The sequence below is a fragment of the Giraffa tippelskirchi genome, chromosome 12 (genome assembly GCF_054371585.1).
Source record: "Giraffa tippelskirchi isolate mGirTip1 chromosome 12, T2T-mGirTip1v1.2.pri, whole genome shotgun sequence".
Lineage (NCBI taxonomy): Eukaryota > Metazoa > Chordata > Mammalia > Artiodactyla > Giraffidae > Giraffa > Giraffa tippelskirchi.
In genome coordinates this window covers 2,676,050-2,688,520 of record NC_137286.1, presented here as the reverse complement: position 1 = coordinate 2,688,520, position 12,471 = coordinate 2,676,050, and the positions used below count along the sequence as shown (strand labels likewise).

The 12,471-nt window shown below is 56.9% G+C and overlaps 1 protein-coding gene across 2 annotated transcripts; it reads left to right on the top strand.

Annotated features, from left to right (window-relative positions):
- The first annotated feature begins 2,287 nt into the window (after nucleotides 1-2,287).
- AMN (amnion associated transmembrane protein) lies at nucleotides 2,288-11,350 on the top strand. 2 transcript variants are annotated; one of them, XM_081548688.1, is made up of 12 exons: nucleotides 2,288-2,441; nucleotides 3,116-3,234; nucleotides 3,337-3,381; nucleotides 9,115-9,202; nucleotides 9,298-9,515; nucleotides 9,647-9,784; nucleotides 9,959-10,067; nucleotides 10,184-10,266; nucleotides 10,446-10,623; nucleotides 10,710-10,896; nucleotides 10,980-11,073; nucleotides 11,145-11,350. In XM_081548688.1, exons 1-12 carry the CDS (start codon nucleotides 2,399-2,401, stop codon nucleotides 11,223-11,225), a joined length of 1,383 nt encoding a protein of 460 aa, XP_081404814.1. In that variant the 5' UTR covers nucleotides 2,288-2,398; the 3' UTR covers nucleotides 11,226-11,350. The 2 variants fall into 2 exon arrangements, with proteins under 2 accessions (XP_081404814.1, XP_081404813.1); XM_081548687.1 differs by having other exon boundaries at nucleotides 10,980-11,350.
- Nucleotides 11,351-12,471: the final 1,121 nt, after the last annotated feature.

The following is a 12,471-nucleotide window of genomic DNA, read 5'->3' as shown; positions in this document are numbered from 1 at the left end:
GTAAACTCCGGGAGTTGGTGATGGACAGGGAGGCCTGGCGTGCTGAGGTTCATGGGGTTGCAAAGAGTCGGACACGACTGAGCGACTGAACTGAACTGATATATATAATATATTATATTATATATAATATATATATAGTTGGTAATATATATAGTTGGGCTATATAATATATATAATATATAATATAATTGTATTATATATAATATATTATATTATAATTAATAATTAATATTAATTATATTAATGTTATTATATTATATATAATCATATATCTTATATATGATATATCATATCATATATATCATACATAATATATTATAATATTTTATTATATATTTTATTTTATTTTGCAATATAATTTAATTTATAATATATAATGTATATAATATATTATATAATATATATATTTGTATTATATTATATATTATATATATATTACCCAACTATATATATTTAATTATATAATATATAATAGATATAATATAATATATAAATATATATATAAGGTATATATATATACACACTCAATATAGAAAGTTGGGTAATATATATATAGTTGGGTAATATATATGCAACTATATATATAATATATAATTATATAATATAAAACTATATATAATTAGATTTTATATATATTACCCAACTCATGGAGTTTTATATATATATAAAATACATATATACATATTATATGCTATATATATTATATAATATATATTAATATATACTATTATATATTGTATATCTTATATATTAATAATATATAAAATATATAAAAATATATAAATATCTAGTATAATATATATTATATAATATACAATATGTTGTTAGTTGAAGTGTTAGTTGCTCAGTCGTGTCCAACTCTTTGTGACCCCATGGACTGCAGCCTGCCAGGCTCATCTGTCTATGGGATTTTCCAAGCAAGGATACTGGAGTGGGTTGCCATTTCCTTCTCCAGGGGATCTTCCCGACTCAGGGATCGAACCCGGGTTTCCTGCCTTGCAGGCAGATCCTTTACCGACTGAGCTACAGGGGAAGTCCAATATACAATATAGTATAATAGTATAATATTGTAATATTCAATATAATATATAATCTGATTAGATAATATTATATACAATATAATATACAATATATAGTTATAATATTTTATATAATATGATATATAATATATGGAATATCATATGTAATATTAATATTATATATGATATATTATTATAATATATAATAATATAAATAATATATACTATATTATATATAATGTATTAATATATTATATAATATAATATGTTATATGTAATTATATATAATATAATTATATATAATATATGCAATTAAATATAATATATATTATATTATATATATTATACATAATATATATACATGAGTATATGGACATGATGGACATGAGTTTGGGTAAACTCTGGGAGTTCATGATGGACAGGGAGGCCTGGCTGTAGTCCATGGGGTCACAAAGAGTCAGACACGGCTGAGCAACTGAACTGAACTGAATTGATCCAGCTCATCAAGCCATCCATATATAGACACATCCATTTAACACTGGCAGTTTATCTTTCACCCACCAACCATCCATTTACCCAATCAACATTCCACCTTCCACCCTTCCACTATTCTTCATCCAGCGACCATCCACCATCCATCACCTATCTTCCAGTCTACTCTACCCAACCATCCACCGTCTGTGATCATCCATTTAGCCATCCACCACCCGTGAACAGCTATCTGCATTCACCAGCCACTCATCACGTCTGTTCACCACCAACCATCAAGCCTCTGTCCACCATCCACCATCTAGTCATTCACGCACCTCTCTACCGTCCAACACTCATCAATCACACACCACTCATTCTCCACCCGCTATCACTCCATTACTGTCCACTCATTCGTTCACTCACCATTTCCCATCAGTCCATTCCTCATCCATCCAGGAGCCAGCACAATACCGGCCACCACTCACCGTGCATCCAGGGTCACCTGCCCACCATCCTCCACACACCGGACACCAGCTGCCACCCGTCTGCTACCATCCACAGTCCACCAGCCTAGGAGGCAGGAGGGCCTGCCTGGACCCGGGCCCTGGACCAGCAGACACCCGGCCCGAAAGTGCAGGCAGCTGGCTGCAGCCCCACCTGTATCTGGGGCAGGGAGGCGCCCCGCCCCCAACGCGCCGATTCCTTGGGACGTGGTCCCCACAAGCCACCTTCCTGAGCGCCCAATGTCCTCAGGTCGCGGAGCTGGGTGTGGGAGGGGCCCAGGAGTTGCTGCGCGCGGGTCGGAGGTGAATGAGTAACCCTTCCGGCCGCCCCCCGCCCCACCCCGCCCGGTCACGTGGGCCCCGCGGGGCAAAGTTTCAGGGTCCCGGACGCCGAAGTCCGGCGGGATGGGCGCGCCAGGCCGGGTTCTGCTGTGGCTGCATCTGTGCGGTAAGGAGCGGGTGGTCCGCCGGAGGCCCGATGCGCCCGGAGACCGAGGTCCGCGAGGGGCGCGCGGCGAGAGCGCGAGGGGCTGCGAAACCCGGCCGGTCGCCGGGCCCCTCGTTGCGCAGCGCCCACGGCCGGCCTCGCCAGCCCCCTGCCCCTGCCCCGCCCGAAGGCTCCCCTGCCCCGCCCAGCCCCCAAACCCCGGGCCCCAGGGCGCCTCTGACCCCCGCGTGGCCCCAAGGCGGCCCTCTATGCCCGGGAGCTGTAAGAACTCAGGCCGGTCCGCTTCCCCTCTCTGAGCCCCTGGCGACCCCTCCAGACGTAGCTCCCGGTCAGAACCGGCCCGTCGCCCGCCCCTCGCCCCGTCCCCCAGTTCCTTCCACTGGGCCGAGGCCTCCCTGCCCCGATGGCCTCTGTCCTGTGGTCGCCACCATCCTGGCAGGGCGAACTGGGGGCGGGCGAGGAGGCGATCTTGGGGCGGGGGGCGTCCCCGAGGAAGGCACGTTTGAACGGGCTCTGCAGAGTCAGTAGAAGTTGGGGAGCCTTGGGGCCAGGCTCCCACAGGGTCTGGTCCCGCGCCCGGACCCTCTAGTTCCGAGTCTCTCGGGGCGAGGTCGTCCTTCCTGGGCACGGGAGTTCCCGGCGGAAACCCCAGCGCTCAGCCGTCCCCTCCCCAGCCCTGACTCAGGCCGCCTACAAAGTCTGGGTCCCCAACACTAACTTTGACGATGCCACCAACTGGAGCCAGAACCGGACTCCGTGCGCAGGCGCTGCTGTCGAGTTCCCCGTGGACAAGGTGCCTGACCCCACTCCCCGGGCCATCAGGGGGGTCCCCGCGTGGTCCAGGCCCCGGCATCCCAGTGAGGGGGTCACTCGCTGACGTCCCTTCCACCTGCAGACGGTGTCAGTGCTGGTGCGAGAAGGTCACAGCATCTCAGACATGGTGAGCAGAGCTGGGAATGGGCCCCTGGTCGGAAGGGGGCCCGCGGGTCCCGCCCTGGTCAACTCCATGCCTCTTTCTTGCTTCCTGACTGGCCTCCACCTGGGGAGCGGACCCGGCAATCCACCGGCCCTTAGCCTGTGGAGGGGTTTCTGGAAGGGTGAGGAGCCACGGGGGAGGGGACACCGGTCCTGCAGTTGCAGCCCAGGCTGTGCTCAGCCTCAGAAGGGATGTGGCGGGCACCCCCTGTCCCTCCTGCCCTTGCCTCTGGGCCCTGTCGCCCAGGAGTCTGTCCTCTTTGAGGTTTGTCCCAGGGAAGCCCCCCTCCCCACCCCACCAAAGCCTTTCCCTGTCCTGTGCATCAGAACTCCGTCAGGGGACCTTTTTCTCAAAGTGATTCACAGTGTGAGTTCCAGGGTGGGGTCCTCACCCGGAGGCCACTGGACTTTGTGGGTGAGTGGGGCCGCTGGTGGCCTTGGAGGCCTGGGCACCTCTCACTGGGCTGCCCAGATGCAGGGTCTGGGTACCCCCTATTTCCACTTGGAGGCAGCTCGGTTAATTGATGGTTCTCAAAAGTGGCATCAATTCTGGGAGTCTGGCCCCACGGGGGACAGGGCAGGGACATTAGAGACCCCAGCCCTCACCTGCAGCCTGGGAAGGGGGCCTTGGGCAGAATGTGGCCCCCTGTAGATCACAGGTCCAGATGCCCTTCCCACACATCCAACCCAAAGACTAAGGTGTGGAGGGGACAGTGAGGGGGAGGAGGAAGTGGCGGAGCCAGGGCGGGGGGCCCAGTAGCTGCACCCAGGAGCCCCCACAGCCCTGGTGACTGTGGCAACCAGACAGAGGCCTGGAGAGGGCAGGGGGTGTGCCTGGAACTGGCAGGAACCTGCATATATAGAAGCCAGTTGGAGATGGGGTGTGCTGGGACCTGGGGTGTTCCTTCTGGCCATCTTAGTTGCCTGGATGATCTCCTTTGGGAGTGCTTGGGGATCTCAAAAGAGACAACAGTCATGCATTCATTCATTCTTCACTCCCTTTCTCTGCCCTTTCCTTCCCCTGGCCCAGCCAGCCCTCCTCTTTGTCCCGCACGTCTGTACCCCTTGCACGGCCCCATGGGGCGCCCCCCACTTCCCCTGCCTATGCTCTGCTGGGAGAGGTCAGCCCCCGGAGAACCAGGGTGGAAACAGCCCGGGGGCACAGAGATGGGGGCCGAAAGGACCCAGTGCTGTCTGCGGTCCCTCCTCCAGCCCTACCCGTGGGGCCCCAGTGTGGTCCAGCTACTGAGATGTCGCCTGTGACGAGGCACAGCAACTCGGTGATTTAATTTGCATTTCTCTTGGTTTGGAACGTGGGCTTCCTAGGTGGCTCAGATGGTAAAGAATCTGCCTGCAATCCAAGAGAGCCGGGTTCAGTCCCTGGGTCAGGAAGATCCACTGGAGGAGGAAATGGCACCCCACTCCAGGATTCTTGCCTAGAGAATCCCATGGACAGAAGAGCCTGACGGGCTACAGTCCATGAGGTCTCCAAGAATCAGACACAACTTAGCGACTAACACTTTCACTTTTCACTTTGGTTTGGATCTTCTCTTCCTGGGATGTTTCTCTTCCTGAACACCTCCCCTCCCATTTCTGGGCAAATTGTCCAGGAATCTATTATTTTCTACCCATTAATTGTTGAGTTACTGCAAACGTCTTCTCACTATGGACTCTGCCTGTGTTTCCCTTTGCTCATAAGAAACCCCCATTATTAATCTATCAGATGCAAGATCCGTTGCTTTATACCTGTGTTTTCGGTGTTTTGTTTAATCTCTTCCCTGCTTCTCAGTCACAACCATGAAGTGAAGTGAAGTGGCTCAGTTGTGTCTGACTCTTTGCGACCCCATGGACTGTAGCCTACAAGGCTCCTCTGTCCATGGAATTTTCCAGGCAAGAGTACTGGAGTAGGTTGCCATTTCCTTCTCCAGGGGATCTTCCCAACCCAGGGATCGAACCCTGGTCTCCCACATTGCAGGCAGACACTTTACCGTCTGAGCCACCAGGGAAGCCAGTCACAACCATAATCAGCCATATATTATGTCTATCGGGTCCTGGTTTTCCCCTCAGGGGGACATGTCTGAGTCAGACACTAACGAGGGAACCAGCTGTATTCTTCCCCTTGGATTAAGCCCGCTTTCTGATGTCCTCCTCCAACCACCAGCCTTGCCCCTTGCTTTGCGGCACTGGGGTCACTGTTCACCAGCTGCCCAAGGTGCGGGGTGGGGGTCTCTTTGAGCTTTGCCTGCAGTTCCTTTGATCTTTCTGCCTGTTGTCCTGCCACACCACGATGCCCCCACTCTGAGGTTCTGTGAGTTGTCTTAAAACCCACTGGGTTTTTTTCCCCTGCCTCTCCTCCACTCTGAGAGGTCAGCCCGGAGGACCCAGGTGGAAACCGCTCACCCTGCACCTTCTTCACACTTCCGTTTCAAAGTTGACTAGTTCTTTGTGGATCTGACTGTTGTGGAGAAATCATAGAATAGGTTTATCAGGTAACACCACCACCACCCAAACCCTGGAATTTGATTGGGAATGAATGACAACTTTATATACGCAAGTCATCCATTCGAGAGCATGGATTCTCTCTCCAAATATTTCAGGTCATTGGTAATAAAACTCTTCACTAGAGTCTTAAAATGGTGCACATAGAGGTTTTGTGTAGTAGTGGCTAATTTATAAATCCTTTATATAGTTTGGTTCCTATTGCGAATGGTGCCCTGTTTTTAAGAATAATATCGTCTATGTGGTTATCTTTGTAAATAATGACCATTGTTCCTCTTCCTTTCCAGTCCCAACTCCTTTTATTTCTTTTTCTTTCCTTATAGCATTGTCCAGGACCTCTACCCCTATGTTAAACAAAAGTGATGAAAATCAGCATTCTTGTCTTGTTCTAGCATAAAAGAGAAGACATGTCAAGTTTCCCCACTGTGTGTAATGTTTGCTGTAGGGTTTTGTAGATAACTTATTTAATTGTGGAAATTCTAATCTATTTCTAATTTGCTGGTAGCTTTTTGAAAAATCATAAATGGGTTGTTGAACTTCCCAGTTATTTTTTTTCCTACATTGACTGAGATGTAGTCCCCCTCCCTCCTGTAGCCTATGAACGAGGTTTTCTGAGGCAGAATCGTCCTTGTGAGACCAACGTCCTCCTGGCACCTTCCTGCAGGTGCAGGTCTAAGCACGCCTCTTCAGGACACTTGCCTTCCCTCTGTCATCCTGATTTTGCTGACACAGGACTCTCCACTGCCATCTGCCGGGACACCGTCATACACGCTGCAGGGAACTTGGGATGGGGGCTTTTCTCATCCCTTCCTTCCTGCGTTCTTGGGACGTGATACATTATTAGATCCAATCAGCTAATATTTTATTTAGGACCTTCACATTTTTGTTTTAAGTCAACTGAGCCTATAATCTTTCTCCCTTTTGTTGCTCACTTGGCTTTGCTTTATTGATTGTTGGTTGCAGTGGGTCTTTGTTGCTGAGTGGACTCTCTCGTTGCAGCCGGGGCTGCTCCTCTCTGTGGTGCATGGGCTTCTTGTTGCAGTGGCTTCTCTTGCGGAGCACAGGCTCCAGGGTGCACAGGCTTCAGTAGCCATGGTGCACGGGCTTAGTTGCTCCACGGCATGTGGAATCTCCCCCAACCAGGAATCGAACCTGTGTCCCCCGCATTGGCAGGTGGATTCTTATCCACTGTGCCACCAGGCAGGTGCCTTCATTTGGTTTTGGAATGAAGATTACAGTGGCCTCATAAAATGGGACTGGTGATTCTCACTCTTTTTCTGTTTTCCAGAGCAACTTGGGGAAGAGGAAATTAAAATTTCCTTGAAGGTTTAGTAGAGCTCTCCTACAAAACCCTTGGTTGGACTGGGAATTTGGGGAATAGGAGGTCTTTGACTGAGACTTAAAATTCTTTAATGCTTACTTGTCAGTTCAAATTCCCTATTGCCTCTTGCATCAATTTTGATATTTTAAACTTTCCTAGAAATTGGTATATTTCATCTAGGTTTTTGGCAGTCTTACTGATTTCTTAACCTTTTCAATATCTGTATCTTCCCTTGAACAAGGAAGGTCTTTACTATATGTCCATGACCTTGTGGTCTCCTCCTCCCCCACCACATTTTAGTCCTTGATTTAAACATTTATTAAGAGACAACAATAAGCTTCAGGGAAGTATTTCATCATCCTGCTTCCCATATCTTTTCTTAGCTTCTGGATTCTTTCCTTACTTCCTCCAAGCGTGTTTTCAGGGTAGGTCTCTGTGTGGCAATCCTTCTTAAGTCTTTCAGGCTCAGAGATCGTTTCATTATCCTTTAATATATGACACACTATTCTGGAGGGCAGAGCCATGTCTAGGGCAGGGTCTGTTTTGTGGACCTGGGACGTCTTCAGGCAGCCTGTTTCGCTGTCTGCATGTGTTGTTTTGCTGAGAAACCCAATCCTTGAATGTTTTTCCTTCCTGGGTGATTTATTTCCCTCTGCCGCTTTTGCAGTGTTCTCTTTGTCTTTGATATTCATAAACATAGCATTCTGTGATTTTCGTTATTAGGGATTCAATGAGACCTTTCCTTTTTAAAATATTTTTTTCTTTTTTACATGCATTATTGGTGGTGCTGTGTGGGATGTTAGTTCCTCTACCAGGGACTGGACCCGGGCCCCTACATTGGAAGCAGGCTTAACCACTGGACTGCCAGGGGAGTCCCCAGTGAGACCTTTCAGTCCGAGGTTTCCCAGCTTTCCTCAGATGCGGAGAATTAATCTTCCCTGTTTCTTTAGATGCGCCCTGCCCTTGTGTCTGAATGCTGATGCTGCTGTGGAGCTCCCACCTCTCCTGGGTTTCTCTCTCTCGACCCTTTCCTGCTGTCTTTCAACTATGAGATTCATCGTGTATTATTTACACTCCCCGCTTTGGTTCCCTTGAAAACCAAGTTCTTGCTGGAGCGTCACACTGCGGACGCCCCCCGCCCCTCCGGAGGCGCCTGCGTCCCTCGGTCCCCAGGGCTCGGCCCTGGCGCCTGCGGGTGGGGGGGTTCCTGCCCGGCTGTCAGGGACTGCTCCCCCAGCCTCCGACGAGGCTGCCCGGTGTCAGCCTGCAGGTCAGGCCCAGTGCCTGGGGGGCTGAGGAGCAGACCCTGCAGTCCCCCGAGGTGTTAAGCGTCTGGGACCCCCACACCGAGCAGCCCCCCGGTCCCGTTCTCAGCTTCCGCCCCGACCCCGTGGGGGTGGGGTGGGCTCCCGGGCTGGGCGGAGGGGGGGGGCGGGCGGTCGCCCCCGCTCCGGGCCTTCACGCGGCCTCTGACACCTGAGGCCTGGGCTTCTGCGGAGAAGGAGCTGCCCGCCCTGGAGGGAGGCGCGCGTCTCCACGGCCCCACCACCCCCGTTCCCTCTTCCCCAGCCGCTCCGCTGCCCTCCCTCTCGTTCAGGGCTGCTCCAGGGGCCCCAGCGGCTTGGCTTCTTGAGGCGACGGGCCCTTGAACGGTAGTTTCTCAGGGGGCACGGCGGCCCTGACGAGAGCCACGCTGCCGCAAACTCCCCGCTCCCCCGGCCCAGCTGACCCTCAGCCGGGGCGAGGTGCCCTCCGGCCCCGACCTCAGCGGCCCACTCGGCGGCCTAGACTCTTCCGCCCACGGGGACGGGGGTCGGGGGTGGGCGCACAGCCGGCCCCTCCGATGCCCACCGCCGCCTCCGCCCGTGCTTCCCGCAGCTCTTGCCGCTGGACGGGGAATTCGTCCTGGCCTCCGGAGCTGGATTCGGCGCCGCGGACGCCGGCTCGCGCCCGGACTGTGGCACAGGTGAGGGGGGCGCGCCGGGGGGCGCGGGGTCAGGGGGCGCGGCCGCGGGCGGGGCCGGCCTGGGGGGCGGAGCTCAGGGTCGCGCGCCCGCCCAGGCGCCCGCGCGCGCTTCCTCGACCCCGACCGCTTCCTGTGGCTCGACCCGCGCCTGTGGCGCCCCGGGGACGCGGCGCGCGGCCTCTTCTCCGTGGACGCCGAGCGCGTGCCCTGCCGCCACGACGACGTCGTCTTCCCGTCCGACGCCTCCTTCCGGGTGGGCCTGGGCCCGGGCGCCGGCACCGTGCGCGTCCGCAGCGTCCAGGCGCTGGGCCAGGTGGGCCGGGCGCGGGGGGCGGGCGGGGGTCCCGGCGGAGCGCCGCCCACCCTGCTAGCCTGGTGGGTTCCGGGCGCTCAGGCTTGGTCTCCTGCTCCGGCCGGCTCCCGGGCTCACCCGGCCACCTGCAGACGTTCGCGCGCGACGAGGACCTGGCGGCTCTCCTGGCGTCCCGCGCGGGCCGCTTGCGCTTCCACGGGCCGGGCGCTCTGAGCGTGGATCCCGAGGCCTGCGCGGACCCGTCGGGCTGCGTCTGCGGCAACGCCGAGGTGAGGGCGGCCCGCCGCCGGGCGGCTGGAGTGGCGCGCGGCCGGGCCCGGCGCTGGGCGGGAGGTCGGGGCTGTGCCCCGCCGTCTCCCGCCCGCTCTCTCCCGGGGCGCGCGGCGCTCTCTCACGGTCTGCCCCTCGCCCTCTCCGCGCTGACCCCCGCTCCCCGTTTGCAGGCGCAGCCGTGGATCTGCGCCGCACTGCTCCAACCCCTGGGTGGCGGCTGCCCCCAGGCCGCCTGCCTGGAGCCCCTCCGGCCCGAAGGGCAGTGCTGCGACCTCTGCGGTGAGCGCCCCGCCGCGCCCCTCAGAGCTGGGGCGGCGCGGCCACCCTGGCTCGCCCCAGCCTGTTTCCCTGCCGGGCTCGGACCTGCGGTGCTGACCCCTCCCTTACTGCTGCAGGAGCTGTCGTGTCGCTGACCCACGGCCCTGCCTTTGACCTGCAGCAGTACCGGGCGCGGCTGCTGCACGCCTTCCTGGCCCTGGTACTGCGGCCGCGCCCCAAGCCCGGCCCCCACCCTTCCGCCGCCGGGGTCTGGGAGCACCCCCTCCGCCTCCTCCTCGATGCGTCCGCCCACCGCCTGCAAAACGCTTGTCCCTGCTCCCTTCGTCCCCGCAGGTCCGAGGGACGGAGTCCCCGGGCCAACTCTGTTCCCCTCTCCAGCCCCAGTACCAAGGGCTGCAAATGGCCGTGTCCAAGGTCTCGCTCCCGCCCGGGCTCCGCGAAGCCTCAGGCGCGAAGGCGGACACGGAGATCCAGGTGGTGCTGGTGGAGGCCGGGCCCGAGACCGGCTGCGCGGGGCGCCTGGCCCGGGCCCTCCTGGCGGACATCGCGGAGCACGGTAACCGCGGCGCCTCCTTCCCAGCTCCACCCCCCGGCCCCGCCCCGCCCCGCCCCGGGATTCTGAGCTGGCGCCCTCCGTTGCAGGCGAGGCCCTCGGAGTCCTCTCGGCGACCGCTCGAGAGTCGGGCGCGCCCGTCTGGGGCGGCTCGGCGGCGGGGCTGAACGCGCCGGCGCGCGCGGGGCTGGCGGGCGGCTTGGCGGCCGCGGGGCTGCTGGTGCTGCTGGCGCTGCTGGCGGGGGCGCTGCTGCTGCGCCGCGAGGGGAGGCTCAGGTACGCGGGGCGGGGCGCGGGGGCTCGGGGCTCGGGTACATGGGGCTCGGGTATGTCGGGCTCACACGCGTCCCCGCTTCCAGGTGGAGGAGGCGCGACGAGGCGGCCCCCGCTCGGGCCGGGGCGCCGCTGGGCTTCCACAACCCGGTGTTCTACGCGGCGGACTCCGTGGAGGCGGTGAGGGGCGCCTGGGGTCGGGGTGGCGGGACCTCCCCGCGGCTGGGCTCCCTGACTCTGCGCTCCCGCAGCTCCCGGCCCCTAAGTCGGACCAAAGGAGCTCTAGCCGCAGCTACTTCGTTAATCCGCTCTTCGGCGAAGCGGAGGCCTGAGCGGCCGCGTGACCGTCCCGTCGCACCCCCAACCCCATCCAGCGGGCGTCCCGGGCCCCGCGGGATCCCGTCTGCTGGCCTAGGATGGGGTGGCCTGGCCCAATAAAGCGATTTCTTGCACGTGCTGTCAGCGTGGACACCCCGCGCATATCTCGCGCCCATCTGCCCCTGCCTGGTCGGAGCTGGGAGGGGCAGGTCGGATGGTGAGGGGTGGTCCTCAGAGCCCGTGCCGGCTGGCGCCTAGCCACCCAGGGCAGTCCTGGCTGCTGCCGTAGGCTGGGGCGGCCCGAGGCTTCCGGCCTGAGAAGGTCCTCCCAGAACTAGGACGGCCTGCCTTGTTCCGGAGGAGCCCAGGAAGAAGCCCTTACTGGGGTGGAGGTCGGGAGCGGAACCGAACCACAGAGGGTGGCAGAGCCGGCTGCCAGCTGCTCAGGCCCAGGTTGTGTGGGCTGCGCGCCGGGGCCAGACAGTTGGACCTGGACTTCCGACGGGCTGGGCTGGCCCCAGGGGCACAGGGGGTCTGTCCCCTCTGTGGGCGGGGGCAGAGCTGCCCGTGCGCCGTGGTCGAGGGTGTCAGCGTGCTGGCGTGTGTCCTGCTGGGCGGGGGCCGTTTGGTGTCCGAGGCCTTGAGGCCAGGCCTGGCCCGCGCCGCACTCCTGGGGGCGGCTGTGAGGTCCGCGGTGGGTGAGGGCTGAGCCACTGGGTAGGACCCTGACTCGGTAGGTAGCAGCAGTGGGATGGTGGTGTGTGTGTGAGTGCACTCACGTGCCCAGCCTGAACTGTCAGGGAGACACCTTCGTGAACAGCGTTGGGAACGCCCGCCACCGCCCAAGGGTGACCAACGGCGACCTTCTGATGGTCAGTTCGCTCTGAAGCCCCCATTGCTCTGCGGCCAACGCCTTGTGCCGCTCGGCCACCTGGTGGGCGGTGGTTACTCTTGGTGCTATTACAACAGCTAGTATTTCATTTAACAGCAGCTCACACTGGTGCACCTGTGTTTCAGACCGTTAGCAGGTGCTCCTGTGGGCAGATGTCCGAGGGGGTGGGGTGGGGTGGCAATACCCCAACGCCCTCTCTGACCCCGCTGCCCGGCTGCCTGCTCACCGGGGGCCTGCACTCGCGTTTCCATTTTCCAGGTGCTGGACTTCGCCTCGGGCGTCTGCCTGTGCCTTGTGTGGGGACGGGGTTGGGGGGGTGCGGTGTGCCTGCCCCAGCTGGGGCGGTGGCGGGCCCGCTGGCCGGGCGG

What these genes read in the sequence shown, in the direction of transcription:
- AMN (XM_081548687.1), top strand. Translation starts at nt 2,399, where the DNA reads ATGGGCGCGCCAGGCCGGGTTCTGCTGTGGCTGCATCTGTGCG. An exon ending in GCGCCCGGACTGTGGCACAG is followed by an intron (nt 9,203 to 9,297) that starts GTGAGGGGGGCG and finishes GCGCCCGCCCAG; the next exon opens with GCGCCCGCGCGCGCTTCCTC. An exon ending in GGCGGACATCGCGGAGCACG is followed by an intron (nt 10,624 to 10,709) that starts GTAACCGCGGCG and finishes CCTCCGTTGCAG; the next exon opens with GCGAGGCCCTCGGAGTCCTC.